Source organism: Melozone crissalis, unplaced genomic scaffold, assembly GCF_028551555.1.
Source record: "Melozone crissalis strain CALT ecotype California unplaced genomic scaffold, PUWL_Pcris_2 ptg000034l_1, whole genome shotgun sequence".
NCBI classification, from domain to species: domain Eukaryota; kingdom Metazoa; phylum Chordata; class Aves; order Passeriformes; family Passerellidae; genus Melozone; species Melozone crissalis.
Window position 1 is genome coordinate 15,894,004 of NW_026535812.1, and position 13,915 is coordinate 15,907,918.

The 13,915-nt window shown below is 44.5% G+C and overlaps 1 protein-coding gene across 3 annotated transcripts in view; it reads right to left on the reverse strand.

The window, feature by feature from the left end:
• The window catches only part of LPP (LIM domain containing preferred translocation partner in lipoma), a 200,726-nt gene that overhangs the window by 106,458 nt on the left and 80,353 nt on the right, over positions 1–13,915 (reverse strand). For 2 of the 3 annotated variants that reach the window (XM_054282950.1, XM_054282952.1), the window contains one exon: positions 7,217–7,891. In XM_054282950.1, the coding sequence (XP_054138925.1) occupies positions 7,217–7,891 (675 nt within the window). Of the gene's footprint in view, positions 1–4,020; positions 4,040–7,216; positions 7,892–13,915 lie in introns of all 3 variants that reach the window. The other variant, XM_054282953.1, reaches the window with a different exon arrangement.

Sequence of the window (13,915 nt, forward strand, 5' to 3'; positions counted from 1 at the left end):
AGAGACACATGAATATTACTCTGCTACAAGCAAGATGTAGTTCATCTGATATTTCTTCCAGCAGAGAGAATACATTGCGTCTGGAACAAAGAAGAAAATGTGACTGGAAAGTTTAGAGCCTTAAATTAATTCCCTAGACAAAAAGTTGAGGCATCATACTCATAATACCATGTTATGTAACTTGCTGTGGAGCCAGGCAGCAACTAAGTGAAATAGTATAAGTTATAAAAACAAAATATTGTTGTGAAAACAATTTTACAGCTTTATAATTCACTATTATTTTCATTTAAGAACAAAACTGTCAGTGTAATTGCAGATTCTGTTTGCCTTGCAGGAGTTCTTTCAGCCTGTGATAGGAAAACTCTTTTTTTTAAAACTTTTTTTCCCCCAAAGGCTGCTATTAAATTTACTATATCATGTTTCTTTATAGTTATTCAGAGGTAAATCTTAACAGGAAGCCCCTTATGTGGAGGCCAAAGTTAGTTTAACACCAGAACATTTATGATCACTAAATATAACCATATATTAGCAACTGCTTCATACCATTATTCTTGGATGAAACAAATATTATACCAGCAGACATTATAGACTACTTTGTAATCTTTACAACTAAATATCTATTTTTGGTGGTATCTTCATGGCTGGCACTGCTCACTGTGCACCATGACAGTGTCTAACTTGCCTGCTCATTCAAGTACTAGGCTCAAGAGCCTACCTATGCAAAACCATCCCTACCCAGGGAAAAATGATTCATCTTTTAAACTGTACACAGCCCCCTGCAAAAAGTGGTGCTTCAGTAACAAAGCATTACTATTTTATCTCTATGTGTGCCATTAAAAACTGGATTAAGACTGCAAATATGCTTCACAGATGTCAGTGGGAAAACCACCCAAATATAGGAAGATCCACTCCAAATGGCATGGCCAAAATAGGACATCACCCAAAGCATCATCTATGCTGTCACTGTGTTATGAGCAGAGTGATTTCTCTTAACACTGGCATTACCATCTGGTCATAAGCCCAAAGAGTTTCACATCAACAGGGCAGCCAGAGACCCTTTCACCTCAAACAGAAGAGCCACCAAATGACACCAAGATGTTCCATGTCTCCTTGTTCTGCCCTACTCTTCTAATCAATTGGTGCTTAACCTTGAACAAATTTCTCTACCCATTCAGGTTCTGGCTTCATTGCAATAAACTTGACAATGACACAGAGGTTATCTGACAGAAGAACAGCTTCCTCACACGCTCTGGTGCTTTGGCTGTGAAAGAATTACAATGTGGTTGCGCTCGAGTGTATTTTTAAATGGAAGGAATCAGCTCCTCCAGTAATCAGCAGCACCATCACACTCAGCCAGAATCTGCCTGCAAATTAAGAGGCACTCACTTTTATGGGTGCTGCTTTCTGTACTGAAAGCTGTAAACCAGTAGCAAGGCCAACCATCCTTATCACATCCTGCTACAGAGCAGGCTGCCCCTTAGAGACCTGAGTTCAGGCAGCCCCAGGGCTCAGGCAAGCCCCCCTGCTGGAAACCAGCCAGCCTCCCTGTCTGATGCTATGTAAGTATACACTCGCTGCATCTTATGACCTCAGACCCAAAATTCTTATGTTAGTCTGTAACACAGACTGGCAGGATCTCTCAAGGTAGACACTTGGTTATCAAGAGTTAACCAGCACAGAAGCAGAGCCCTTGATTAACTTCAAGGTTGCCCCATGCCTTATCATGTGTGGAGGCATTGTCCTCAGCTTATTTTAAGAAGGAGCAAGAAAGAACATCCAGGTATTATGCCAAAAGCCTCTTTCTCAATTATTCCTCTTATATTTCTAACCCATTGTGGCTGACTAAAGGCTAAAGCTACAAAAGCTGCATCCTGAAGCTGTAAATTTAAGTTGGTTTTTCAGTATACGCTGACCTGACTTACTCCTGTAACTGCAGGCTCCCTGTTATCTTTAACTTCAAGGTAATTGTTTGGCAACTCTTTGTTTCACTATTTCAGGAAAACAATTGAAATATATGATACCTAAGAGAAAAAACTGATTAATTGCTCTGTCATCAGCTGGTTCCTGCTAGTATATAGAGTGTTTAAATAATAAAAATATAATACAAAGAACAAAGAGTAAAGTTCTCAAATGAACACATTAAACACATTTTGAGCCAAGAACTGGGCGCTTTCAAAAGTCTAGGATATGAACCAGACTGTGTCATATTCCTGCAGTCAGGATAAGGACACCATTCTGAAAATATGTCTTTGCATCTCTTGCCAGCACCTATTCACCTGAGAAAACCCACAACAATTTTCATGCAGAGATTTATAATAACTTGGAGAGGAAAACATCATTCTCAATGCCACAGTACCACAAGTCCTGAGCTTCTCATCTTATTGTTAGACACAACTGCCTTCTTTCTCCTCCTCCTCATTTTAACAGAACCAACAGTATTTAATTTAATCCACCCAGAAAAAATGACAGAGTCAGCAGCTGATATACAGCTAGTGCTGGTTAGAACTTTGAATTACTGTTTTGTGAAGAATGTCAACATTTTGACATTTGTTGCTATTCTCAGGGTAGAAAGGAACTGCATATTCGTCTGGAAATTTTGAAATGTCACACTGAACTCGCAGATTCAACTCTGAATTTCAGAATTTCACATTCTATTTCATTTTACATTGGCTTTCAGTCTTTTTTAATTCATTAAATGCCAAATTAGAATATTTTAAATCACCCTTTTTAATTTTACTTTGGTTTGCTTTATTTGAGTATATTAAAACTATGGGAAGCCACTGTCCTGCACTGACAGAAAACAAACTTCAATCATCATTTTTCACTGTCTCCAAACTCCATCCATTGAAAACTTTTGATACGTGACTTTTGTGAAGACACTTAGGTGAAAGCATAAAATTTTGGGTGAGAAGACACTTTGGGGGAGGCAAGCAATGCAAAGCAAGCTGCCTGCCTTTCTCCACAAGTCAAAAGCAACACTAGGAAGGAATATATCCCTGTGACAGCAGGAGGGAATCTGGCAGACTGCTTTTATTCATCTGCAGAGAAGGAAAAGTTTCTCGTCGCTAAATTAACAGCAAACAGCAAGAGAATTAGTTTCAGCGGAAATGCAAGTGCTGGAGGTATCTCCTTTCAGTGAGAGATGGCAGACTGTAAAAATTATTAAACCAGTGCGAGAGAAGTGCATCAGTCATAGCAAAGGGCACTGGTGAGCAGCTGTTTCTGAGGCAAAGATGAAACTTCCAAGCGAATGTCTCCATCACAGGTATTAAATCAGTGGAAAAACTGACAAAAACTGTGTAAAACGAGAAAACAGCGAGCCATCACAGTCCCTTTTGGGCACTGCAAGCTGCAAGAGACCATGTCAGGGCTGGCTGCAGCAGGCAGCAAAGAAATCACCTCCAGTAGTGCGGAAACCACGCGGTGGCTGAGGTCTGCTAGTCATGAGCAGCCACCACCACCTAAGCCACAAGCATGAGCTGCCTCATTAAATCCTCTTGGATTACAGTTGTCTCCCCATTTTCATGGTGCTCACCTGGAAAGATGTGCAAAACTGAAGGGCTGTCTGAAGAGGAGGCCATGCTCCATGTGCACTGATGCCTGTACAGGTGTGAATGGGGATACTGCAACCCGTGGCTGAGCAGGTTAAGGAACTTAGGCAATTGTGCCATGTCAGGGAGAACAGACACAGCTACCAAAGGGACACTGCTCCTTTTCTCCTCCCAGCAAATCTGCAGCAAAGAAACGTGGATTTGCATGCTGTACTAAATCGGAGCTACAAGACACTTCTGTCCTCACAAAATTGTTAAATTGCTCTCAAGAGATAAATGTTTTTGTTAATATTTCCACCATTTTGGACCAGAGCCACAAAGCTGTCTCAAATGGCTTCAGTGGTACCTAGTCTAGATGTTGAAAACATGAAAGGTCCCTTTAGGAAGGAATGTGCTTCCCAAAGCCTATTTAGGAGAATAGCTGGGATCTAGAAAGAACAGATCTCCCAGAGCCACCCCTCAAATACACCAGGAGATACATGAGGACCCTAAAAGATCCACAGATCTAGTTGAGACATATGATAGTGTCTCAAAAATGCTCAAACATTACCAAAACCGGTGAAATGACCTTAAAATATTTGGAGATATGAGAACTAACAAGGGTTTTCAGTGTCTTAACCAGTCCAGCACAGAAACATTTGGTGATAGATGAGCTGGTCGGTGGTGGGAGTTTACCAGTCCTGCTTTGGCCACAGGGCAAAGTCCTGGAAATACTCCACATCAGAAACTGGTTTTGTCATATGTCTACTGTGGACATGTTGGTGCCAGAAATGAGTGTACCTAATGAGCCACCCTGGCCTTGTGCCCTCTGCTCTTTGGGAGGGGAGAAGTTAAGAGAGAGTTAAGACATTTTGACTTGGTCTGAGCAGGCACAGCAAGAGCATGAGAGGAGCCAAATGGTCTCATGAGAACTCTGCTGCTGTTCCTACAGAAGTCCCCATCACCCACCATCCAGAAGAGAAAGCTCCTGAGCTTTTCTGGCTGCTGAAGCACACGAAGGTTGAAATGAGGACATGCACTCCACCAGATCATTTCCTAACTAGGACTTGGGCACTAATGCTGGACAGGGTGCTGCATTAAAGACTAAAATGCCCAGAGGCTTCACATGCATGGCTCTCACCCCATAAGTGGCCCAAGGACAGAATGCAATGTGGAATTGTGTGTGAGTAAAACTCATTGTTTTCAGGAGGCTTTAAGAACTAGTACAGATTATTTGCTGTTCCCATACCAATCCAGATTTATTTTGGATCAGCAGTGACTTCAACATGATTAGTACACAGCAAAAAACACAGAGCCACAGTGTCATGAACCTCTTCCTAGCCAGAATGCCAAATATAAACCTTTTTTTTTTACCCTTTAAAAACATGAAACAAATTTAATGAGAAATTTTGCCCTCACAGCGATGGATCACGGTATATGTTGGAATTAAGGACCATGAACTTTTAATCTGAGATGGATTTGCTACAACATCCTTAATAATTTGCACACAAACTATGTCCAAGATTAGACATGCAGTTTTCTGAATACATTTAGAAATTGTTTGATATTTTAAAACCATTCCCTTGCAAGAAGAAAAATTCCTAAAGGTCATCTTACATTTTATGCGATATGTATTAATGCTTCTTGCTCTTTCTGTTTCTTTAACTGAAAGGTCTTAAATCAGCCTTGAAAAGGCAAAACACAAACAAATGCAGAATCATGTGTGCGTGCTGGAAAAGATGTTAAAATTTACATGATAGCCAAATCAAATTACAGTAACAATTCTTCCTAACAGATACCTGACTCTAACACAGCCTTTTTTTTCCCCTTTTAAATAAAATAATTCCCAAAGTCGATTTTATGAATGAGTTATTCTGCAAAGGAAGAGAACACCACGTGGTAAGGCTGGACAACAGTGCTTTAAAGGCAAAGCTTGCCACCAATATGTTACAGAGGATTTGTAAGCTCAAAAGTGAAATAGGTAAGAAAACAGCTATTTAGCAGGCTGGAAGAGAAAGAAAGTTTCTGCAGGGGTTTATCATCGAGCAGATGATAGTCTGTTCTGCAGAAGAACTGAAATTATTTTTTACAGAGATACTTATGAAGTATTTCTGCCTGTGTATTTGCAAATGCCACGTGCACACACACCAACATGTATATACAAATATATATAGGCATACATGAAACCCCCAACTTGAGCTAAATTAAATTGTCCCTCCAGCTTTGTAATGCAAATGAGACTAACAGGCTTGTGCTGTTTGTGGTTTGAGATGATTTGCGTTTCCATAGAGATGCTGACTGAACCACAGTTCTTAAATTTTTTATATATATAAGCCTACTTGTATCTATAAAAGTCTAAATATGGATCTGCAATACCTCAGCATTTCCTCAGTGACTCCACTGGAACCACAACCATTTACACCAGTTAAAGCTATGTGCAAATTTTGTGTCTTTCACTACTTTTCAATCTAAGCTCTATACCAAGTACCTGCAGAGCTGAGAGTTTATTGCTTCTCTCCCTGCCTCAAAAGTTCTTGTCAAGGAAGGGGAAGAAAAGAGAAAAAGCCGTTTCTTAGCTGCTTGTAGATAACATTCCAAGGACATCCGTAATTTCTTGCCCTCTCTAAACTGTCTTGAGAAACATCTTTGCCTTTTAAAGTTCCCACTGTCAGGAAACCTGGAATTCAGGAACGACCACCTGTGTGCTGTTAGAGAAGAAAATGACAAAGGGACATGCTTTCTGTTATGTATCAGAAGCTTTTTACCCTTTCCCTGTGAGCACCCCCAAACTCAAGAGCATGGATGTGCTCAGACGTGCCAAGGTGGGCCTGGGCAGCAACTGCATCACTGCCTCCCTACCTCACCATTTGTGGAACCTCAGCTCATCATATACAATGAGGGCCCCACAAAGCTAAAACACCTCCTAGAGCCACATTACAGATGGCCACCAGCAGAAGGGACAAAAGCCAAGCAGGATCAGCCTGGGCAGAGAAACCAGGTAGACCCACTTTAACTTTCTATTTCAAACTGACTTCACTTTATGAGGTCCAGGCACTTGTTGAAGTGGATGGCAGCCACCCAGTGTACCAACATCAGAGAGGAAAACCAGAGCCGAGCTCTGTGGGGACTCATTTCCATGTGGTTTCAGTGATAAGTGATCTTTGAACAGCGACACACCAGAGGACAACCTCCGCAATCACTGTGAACCACAATCAAAACCAGCCTCTCGTGTACCTCCCATCTGCCTGAGGACAGGGAGGATTAATTGCTGAACCAGGGATGTCCACAAGTACATGAAACAGCACACATCCATCCTCTCACTTCATCTTGGGAGTGCCCAGAAGAAAAGCTTCCAGCTGAGCGATGCCTTACAGAGGCATGGCCAGGGAGCTCCTTGGGCAACAGCATGCCACAGGGACAAAGCCTCCCTCCCTCCCATGGGTTGGCACACATGTGACACCATCTCACTACTTGAGGCTGACAGTTTTTCTAAGCCCCTGCAGAGGCTCTTTTCAAAACAGATGAGAGCTCCATATTTCCAGCTTTAAAGAAGCCATATGTAGGGAGACCACCCTCACACCTCTGATAGCAACACCTTAACCCCCACCACCTTTCAGGGAGTGTCCCAGGCCACGTTCAGCCATGTGGCTCTCCCAAGAATGTCCGTGACCACTGGCATCTCTCACCTTCTGCTGCAGGGCGGGCGGCTGCGGGGCCAGCACTGGGTCAGTGATGTAGGTCTTCTTCGTGCCCGGTGGCTGGTAGAGCGCAGGGGGAGCCTGGCCCATGGCATTACTCGCAGGATACGCCGGCTCGGCCTTCCAGGAGCTCTGCGGCACGTAGGGCGCCTCGGAGCCGTTCCTGCCGCCGTAGCCCCCGTAGTAGGGCTCCTGGTAGCGGCCCTGTGGGGGCGCGTACCCGTAGGCAGGCTCAGCAGGCCGGCTGGGCGGAGGGCCATAGCCGTAGCCGGGCCCCTGGGGCTGCGGCGCTCCGTACTGAGGGGCAGCGGGCTGGCGGGACGGCACGGTGGCGTAGGCCTGGCCGGGCCCCAGGCTGCCGTAGTGGCCGGGCTGCGGGCAGGGCGGCTGGTAGTGAGGGCTGGGCTGCGCCGTCCTCACCTGCACGTTGAAGGCCGGGCGGCTCGGCGTGGAGGCCGTGGCGTAGGAGGCCGGCACTGGCTGCGGCTTCAGGGTGCCAACGGGAGTGACCGGGATGGGCGCTGGCTGCCCCGGGCCCTTGGCAGTGGACTTCTTGGTGGCGGTGAGGGGAGGCTGGTTGGGGATGATCATCCGCTTGTGGCCAGTGACAGGAGTGGACATGGACGGGGTGGTGGCAGCAGAGCTGCTTGAGGTCCCAGAGCCCTGGAGAGCAAGGAAAGAGACACAGGGTCAGCAGGAGAGGCCACTTGGGCACTGGGTTGAGCAACAAGGGTGGAAATGGGGGTTTACAGAAACATCTCAACTCAAACTGCTTAGGAAAGCAAGAATAACCTAGGGCCACACGTTTTGGAATGGTTATATCAACCTTCCCCTGCTCTGACAGAACAGGGACGGCATTGCAGCAGCAGAGCAGAAGTGCCGTGCATGGCATTTCATCTCTCCTTGGAGGCTTCTCCTCCGCCTCCAAGCAAACAAACAAATTAAAAAATGATACACGCAAAAAAAAAAAAGGGAGACTCGCCAGAGGATAATTAGGGAAAACCCCATGCATTCCTGTGAAAATGAGTCTGTTTTGAAAAAGAGAGAAAATGACATTATACTCTCTATGGAGACATGAAATTCCTTGGGTCCCTAGAGCACTTGTAGGGTTCTGCCCCAATACAGGAGCTCCTTGTGCAGGAGGCAGCAGATTGGGATAGCCTGCAAGCAGGTCCCAGGCTGTAAGAATGAACTCCGATCAAAGCAAGTCACTGAGGTGTCCCTACCCTGGCTGTACTGGTTAAACACCTGGAGTGACCCCAGAAAAGTTAAATGCTACACATGCATCATTGAAGGGCAGAAAGTGGGTCAGGATTTCCAAGAGCCTCAGAAGTCAGCTCCTACCATGGCAGCCATGTAACCCTGCACCAATGCCCCAGGCACAGCAGTGCTTGGGCAGTCAGGGAAGAGGATCAGCAAATGCTGCTGCTTCCTGCAATTTGGCCACAGAATGAAGCTTTGTTGCAGTGATGCTGTCTAACAGGCATCATACATACTTCAGTCTAGTGTACTTGTTTGTCTGGCTTACCTCACATTTAAATGTTCAAAAACACCAGTGTGAAAAGACATCTTGGTTAAAGAGCTAACACTGTGAAAACTTCTGAAGAATGCTGACCAACACTCTTTATGTCTTTTCACTCTATCAGAGAAGAGTAAACTTGAATTTCTAGTGTTTAGGATTAGGTAAAATTTCTATTTTGCTTTATTCTAAAAGAGTACCTGAATTTTATGCCTTCTACAGGGAAATGCATTAAAGTGAAGACATTCAGCTTGACAGCACTTAACACCATAGTTATATGAGGTTATATCTCATTCAAACTTCCTGTACCAGGCTTGATCTCATCCATGATGTGCTGGATAATCTACAAGTTCACAGCAGCCCAAAGAAAGACCAGCTCAGCCTTTAACCATGCTTATGGGCACTCTAAGGCATGTGACACTTAAATGACCAACCCTGTATTTGTCCCCAGGTGTTCCTGTTTATGCAGGCACCCTGATCTCCACCTACTGCTCCACCACCCTCTTGCTGGGGAGGGCATGGTGAGGATTGCTCAGGACATGCACAGGCTGCACCGGGGCCAGAGAAATCCTGTGCCTGGTCAGCAGGTGGCGGCAATTAATTGCTGCCAAACCACCTGGGGGGGGCTGGGGGAACTTCAGCCACCTTGAGCCTTCAAGGGTTCCAGACTCATCCTCTGTACAGGGTGGCTGTGTCCCCCAACATTTGGTAACCACCTCACACAAAGAAAATAAAAAGATAATTGCAAGCCACTCAGTTTCTAGTGTACAGCCAACAAGCAAGTCTACCCACGGGATAAGGAAGCTCCACAACCCAACTGGCAGCTCTTCCCTGATGATGTGCAAATACTTTTTTGCTGATGCACTGGTAAAGACCTTACTCCGGCAATCACACCTTCAGGGCAAACCTCCCACAAGGAAACACTATAAATCAGCAAAAAACCCCAGGCAAATAAGAGCATCAGTCTGTTCTGAGAGGTGTGAAAGGTGTGTATTCAGAAGTGAGGAATAATAAGGCAGCAAACTTCTGCTGGAGGAAAAACACCTCAATGTATTCACACCCTGACCTTGCTAACAGATCCATGACAAGGCAGCACATAGACAGACAGGAGATTTTCAAACTGAGAGCAAGGAAAAGCTGAAGCATGTCTCAGTTGAACTGCAAGGGCAGAGACAGGTTAAGGGTCTGTAGTCCTCCATTAATACTGCCTGATTCTTCTACTTCTGAAACACCTGAAGGGAAGCTGGCATTCCTCCATCCCTGCATGAGAAAACAACTGCACCAGCATTCATTGCTAGCAAGAAAACTTGCTTTCTGTCAGAATTGTTCTCCCATGTCAGGTTGGCATTTATGCCTAGGAGTGCCAGAAACTTTCCCATTTCCTCACCTATTTCATTCTTGTAAATTATAGTAGTTTGTCCACTTACTGTAATGGGATGAAAGGTCCACAATGCAGCACTGTGTAATTACCACCAGAAAAGCATTTTTCTTTTCCATGTGAAGAGGTAGAAAGTAGATAATGTTATAAAAGAAATGGCCTGTCTAGGGGAGGGGAAAATACCAACCCAAAACAGCGTAAGTGAGCCCTGTTCATCACATTCTGTATTTCTGAATGCAGACTCTGGAAGCAGGTCATGACAGATGCTACTAAAGCTCTTCTGATCCTATCTCAAGAACTGGGTGACTTCAATCTTACATATAAACATCCACATAACACATATAAACATCCACATAACACTTCACTGATGCCAATCTCCCGCCTGGACTGGAATACACTTCAAGAATAAATGGCAAACTCTTCTTCCAAACAACCCCCAAACCCTCACAATCTGTGGATCGGTACTGAGCAGCTCCTGTGTTTGACACTACAAAGAGGATGAGCTGCAAGTATCCCTCCCGCACCAGAATCCAGTGAAGGAAGGTGACAATTTGGGGGAGCAGGGCCCAAAGTTTGCTATCAACTCCACAGCAAAGGCCCGAGCTAACAAGTACCGGCTGCATTGTGGCATCAAACCACAGGCTGCCTTGAGGAGGAGGAAGTTTGCATCAGTAGGAGTCCCCAGAGGCGCCCTCCGTGACTCATTCTGAATTCCTCTGAGGGCACTGGGCAAGTGTGTGATGAAAGCTGGGGTTTATGGGGGGAGGTGTAAGCCTAGCTGATGTGGTGTAGTAGAGAAATGGGACAGGCTGCAGGGAATTTAACACTACTGGAGCATTGATGATTTAGGAGGACGCAAGTTGGTTGTAGCCCTTGTGCAAGGGCACAGGTGAGGTATCACCATAAATCCTCTGCCCTTTTGCCTGAGAGAGAGAAGGGTGGCCACAGTCCAGCCATGCACTCAGATATCACCCCAGGCTTAAACCCAAAGATTACTAATGGATGAAGAAAAAACTTTATAAATGAACAGTAACTAAGGACGAGATTCCTGCTCTGAGGACAGGAATGTGTGGAAGGATGAGAAAAGGGTACTCAGATACCGCTAGAAGAGAGATTTCAACAGCCGTCTAGAAGGCACTAGGAGGATAGGAAGGATGGATGAGGCTGTAAAGATGCCAGGTAGATGGAGTATTAAACAGAAGGCTGGAAGAGGCTATCTGTATCACTGGGTACAGCCTAACAAAACAGATGACTGTCACAAATGTTTCACCCAAGTGAATCCATAGAACTTCCACCAACACAACCAGGTAGATTCATCCAAAAGCACATCAAAGTGACTGCTCAGAAACATGAAAACAAGTAGAAACAGGAGAAAAATAAAGAGAAAGACAAAGAGTGAATTCATAGGAGAACAGGCATCCCTTTCTCCAGCAGCCCCTGGACAGCTCATTTCAAAACCATACTGCATTTGCAAGTGATTATCGCAGCCAAACACACTCTCTGACATCCTCTGAGGGCTGTTTTCAGAGGAAGACAGGCTTTCCTCTGCTCGCCATGCCCTGATGAAACTGTCTGACACACTTCGCAAGTGCAAATTAAAACCACGTTACTTACCATCAACCCCTTCTTGCAAATTCACATTTGCAAAGAGAGTAAACTAGAAACCCCAGGTGTTGATAACAGAGCCGTTAAGAGAAACTAGAGTAGGAAGGAGTTAAATTCAGAACCTCATCTACCACAAGCATTATAATACAAAATCTTTTTTTTTTTAATGGGAAAGCACAAGAGCCTTGTTTAAACACAGATGGAAGTACCTAAATGCACTGCCTCTTCTACAAATGAATTATCCAGCAGTTCAAGTAAAGGTGAACCAATACTGACAAAATCAAGTAAAACTCAACCAAATGTGGGAGGAAAAAAACCCCAAAACACTTCTAAAAAGTTTACCATGTATAACCATGAAGGGAATAGTTTTGCTTGGCAAATTCTGCTTTGTCTTTTTAAATGCAGAGGAGGTTTATAAATGTTTTTAGGAGTTTCTTGTACCAACCATCATAGGGAAAGTCTATGGCAATGTGATAAAGCCACGCTGTCCAAGGGAACTGCCTGTAAAAGCTGGGTGTCTGGAATCAAAGCTACCCTGGTGGGGAAACCCAAAATCCTGAGTAGCTTTGATTCTTCATCCTGTAGAAATTATTGACATAGATCTTAAATTAAATTCAATATACATCTACAACTAAAAAGTCATTGCATAGGTACTAGGGATGAAAACTGTTGTTCTACAGAAATGAACCTACAATTCTTTACCATTTGTCAGGGTTAAATCTTAAAAAGAGTACAGAATAATCACAGTCTACAGCATGAGCATGATTCTCTATGATCAGCTGGAATCCATTTGAAAAGGACTTCATTCTTTTACTTTGCACATTTGTAGAATTATTTTTATAGAACCCCTTCAGTTACTCAAGTTTCAGAGACTGGATCAAAAATGCCAATACAAAGTTTATCACATTCTATTCAATTCTCCAGACATATTTTCATAAAGGTATAGTTGAATAGCTTTAGCCCTTTAGCTGTCAAATTATTACAAAGATACATTACTCCAGCTCAGTGATTTTCAACCTTTATGCTCGGCAGCCCCCAAATGTTTTTCAGAAGAGACAAGCTCCTTTATGGAGAAAGTTAATCTACTGACAATAAACATGGCTTTTTAAGTTACCTTTCATTGAATTCTTCTTAGTTACCTTAGGAGTGATCCATGGACCCCCAGGATTTGCAGAGCAGAGGTTGAGAACCACGGCTCTAGCTGGGGCTGCCTTTTTTGGGCATTTCAGTCACTAATTACTCCAGGATCGGAATGAAACAACTCTTCTTCCTCGAAAGGCAGAAACCTGGCAGCTACCGGTGGGCTGAACCCAAGATGCAGCGTTCTCAGGGGGCTGCCAGTTCAACGGGCCACTGCAGCATCTCTCCTCCTAACTCAGCCCCTCTTCCTGCATGGTCCACTGACACAAGCTGGGCTGAAACACAGGGCCAGCTCAGGCCACCTGAAATCCTTTAAGTAGCACTCAGAGGTGGTGGAAAGTTGGAGGCCTGGGTGGGAAGGGCAGCAAATGGTAAAAAAATCAACTTGTCTTTTCCTATCAGCAATGATGGGCATTCACCTTGGCTAGCTGGAGGTGCTTAAAGCTCTCTCTCTCTCTCTCTGAAATGTACCTCCACAGGGTCATTTATTCCATTCTAATACTGAAGCATAAAACAGGGGAGATGAATCAGCCACTGGGGGAATCTACTTCTCTCCGCTGACTGTACAAGAAGCGTAAAAACAGGCAAGACAAGTCACTGAATATTTAGACAGCACAAGTTAGGGGAGACAAATTCCACAATAAGCAGGTAATTTTGATGTGACTGTAAGAAGCAGAGATCCCTTTTCCCTGCATTAAGTGCCCTGCCACTCAAGCTCAGCTACAGCAACACACCAAAGGGATTTCTGAGTGCCAGCAGCTCAGACAATCTGCCAGAATCCTGCTGCACTCTGTAGCCAAAGCATGACCAAGAGATTGTGTTGCAAGTTTATTTCTAGTGTAGGAAGGGGGCTGACATGAATGGGACACCCTTCCCCACCTCCTCTTCCACATCTGTGCTGAACAGTGGCTCCTGCTGGAACTGGAGCTGCCGCTTTTCCAGGAGTAGCATCTGGGCTGTGCCTCCCTTCTGCCTGAGGTAGCAAACCTCAGCTCCCCTTCAGTATGGGAAAGATAACCCCAGAGAAAAATAAAATACTCTGCTT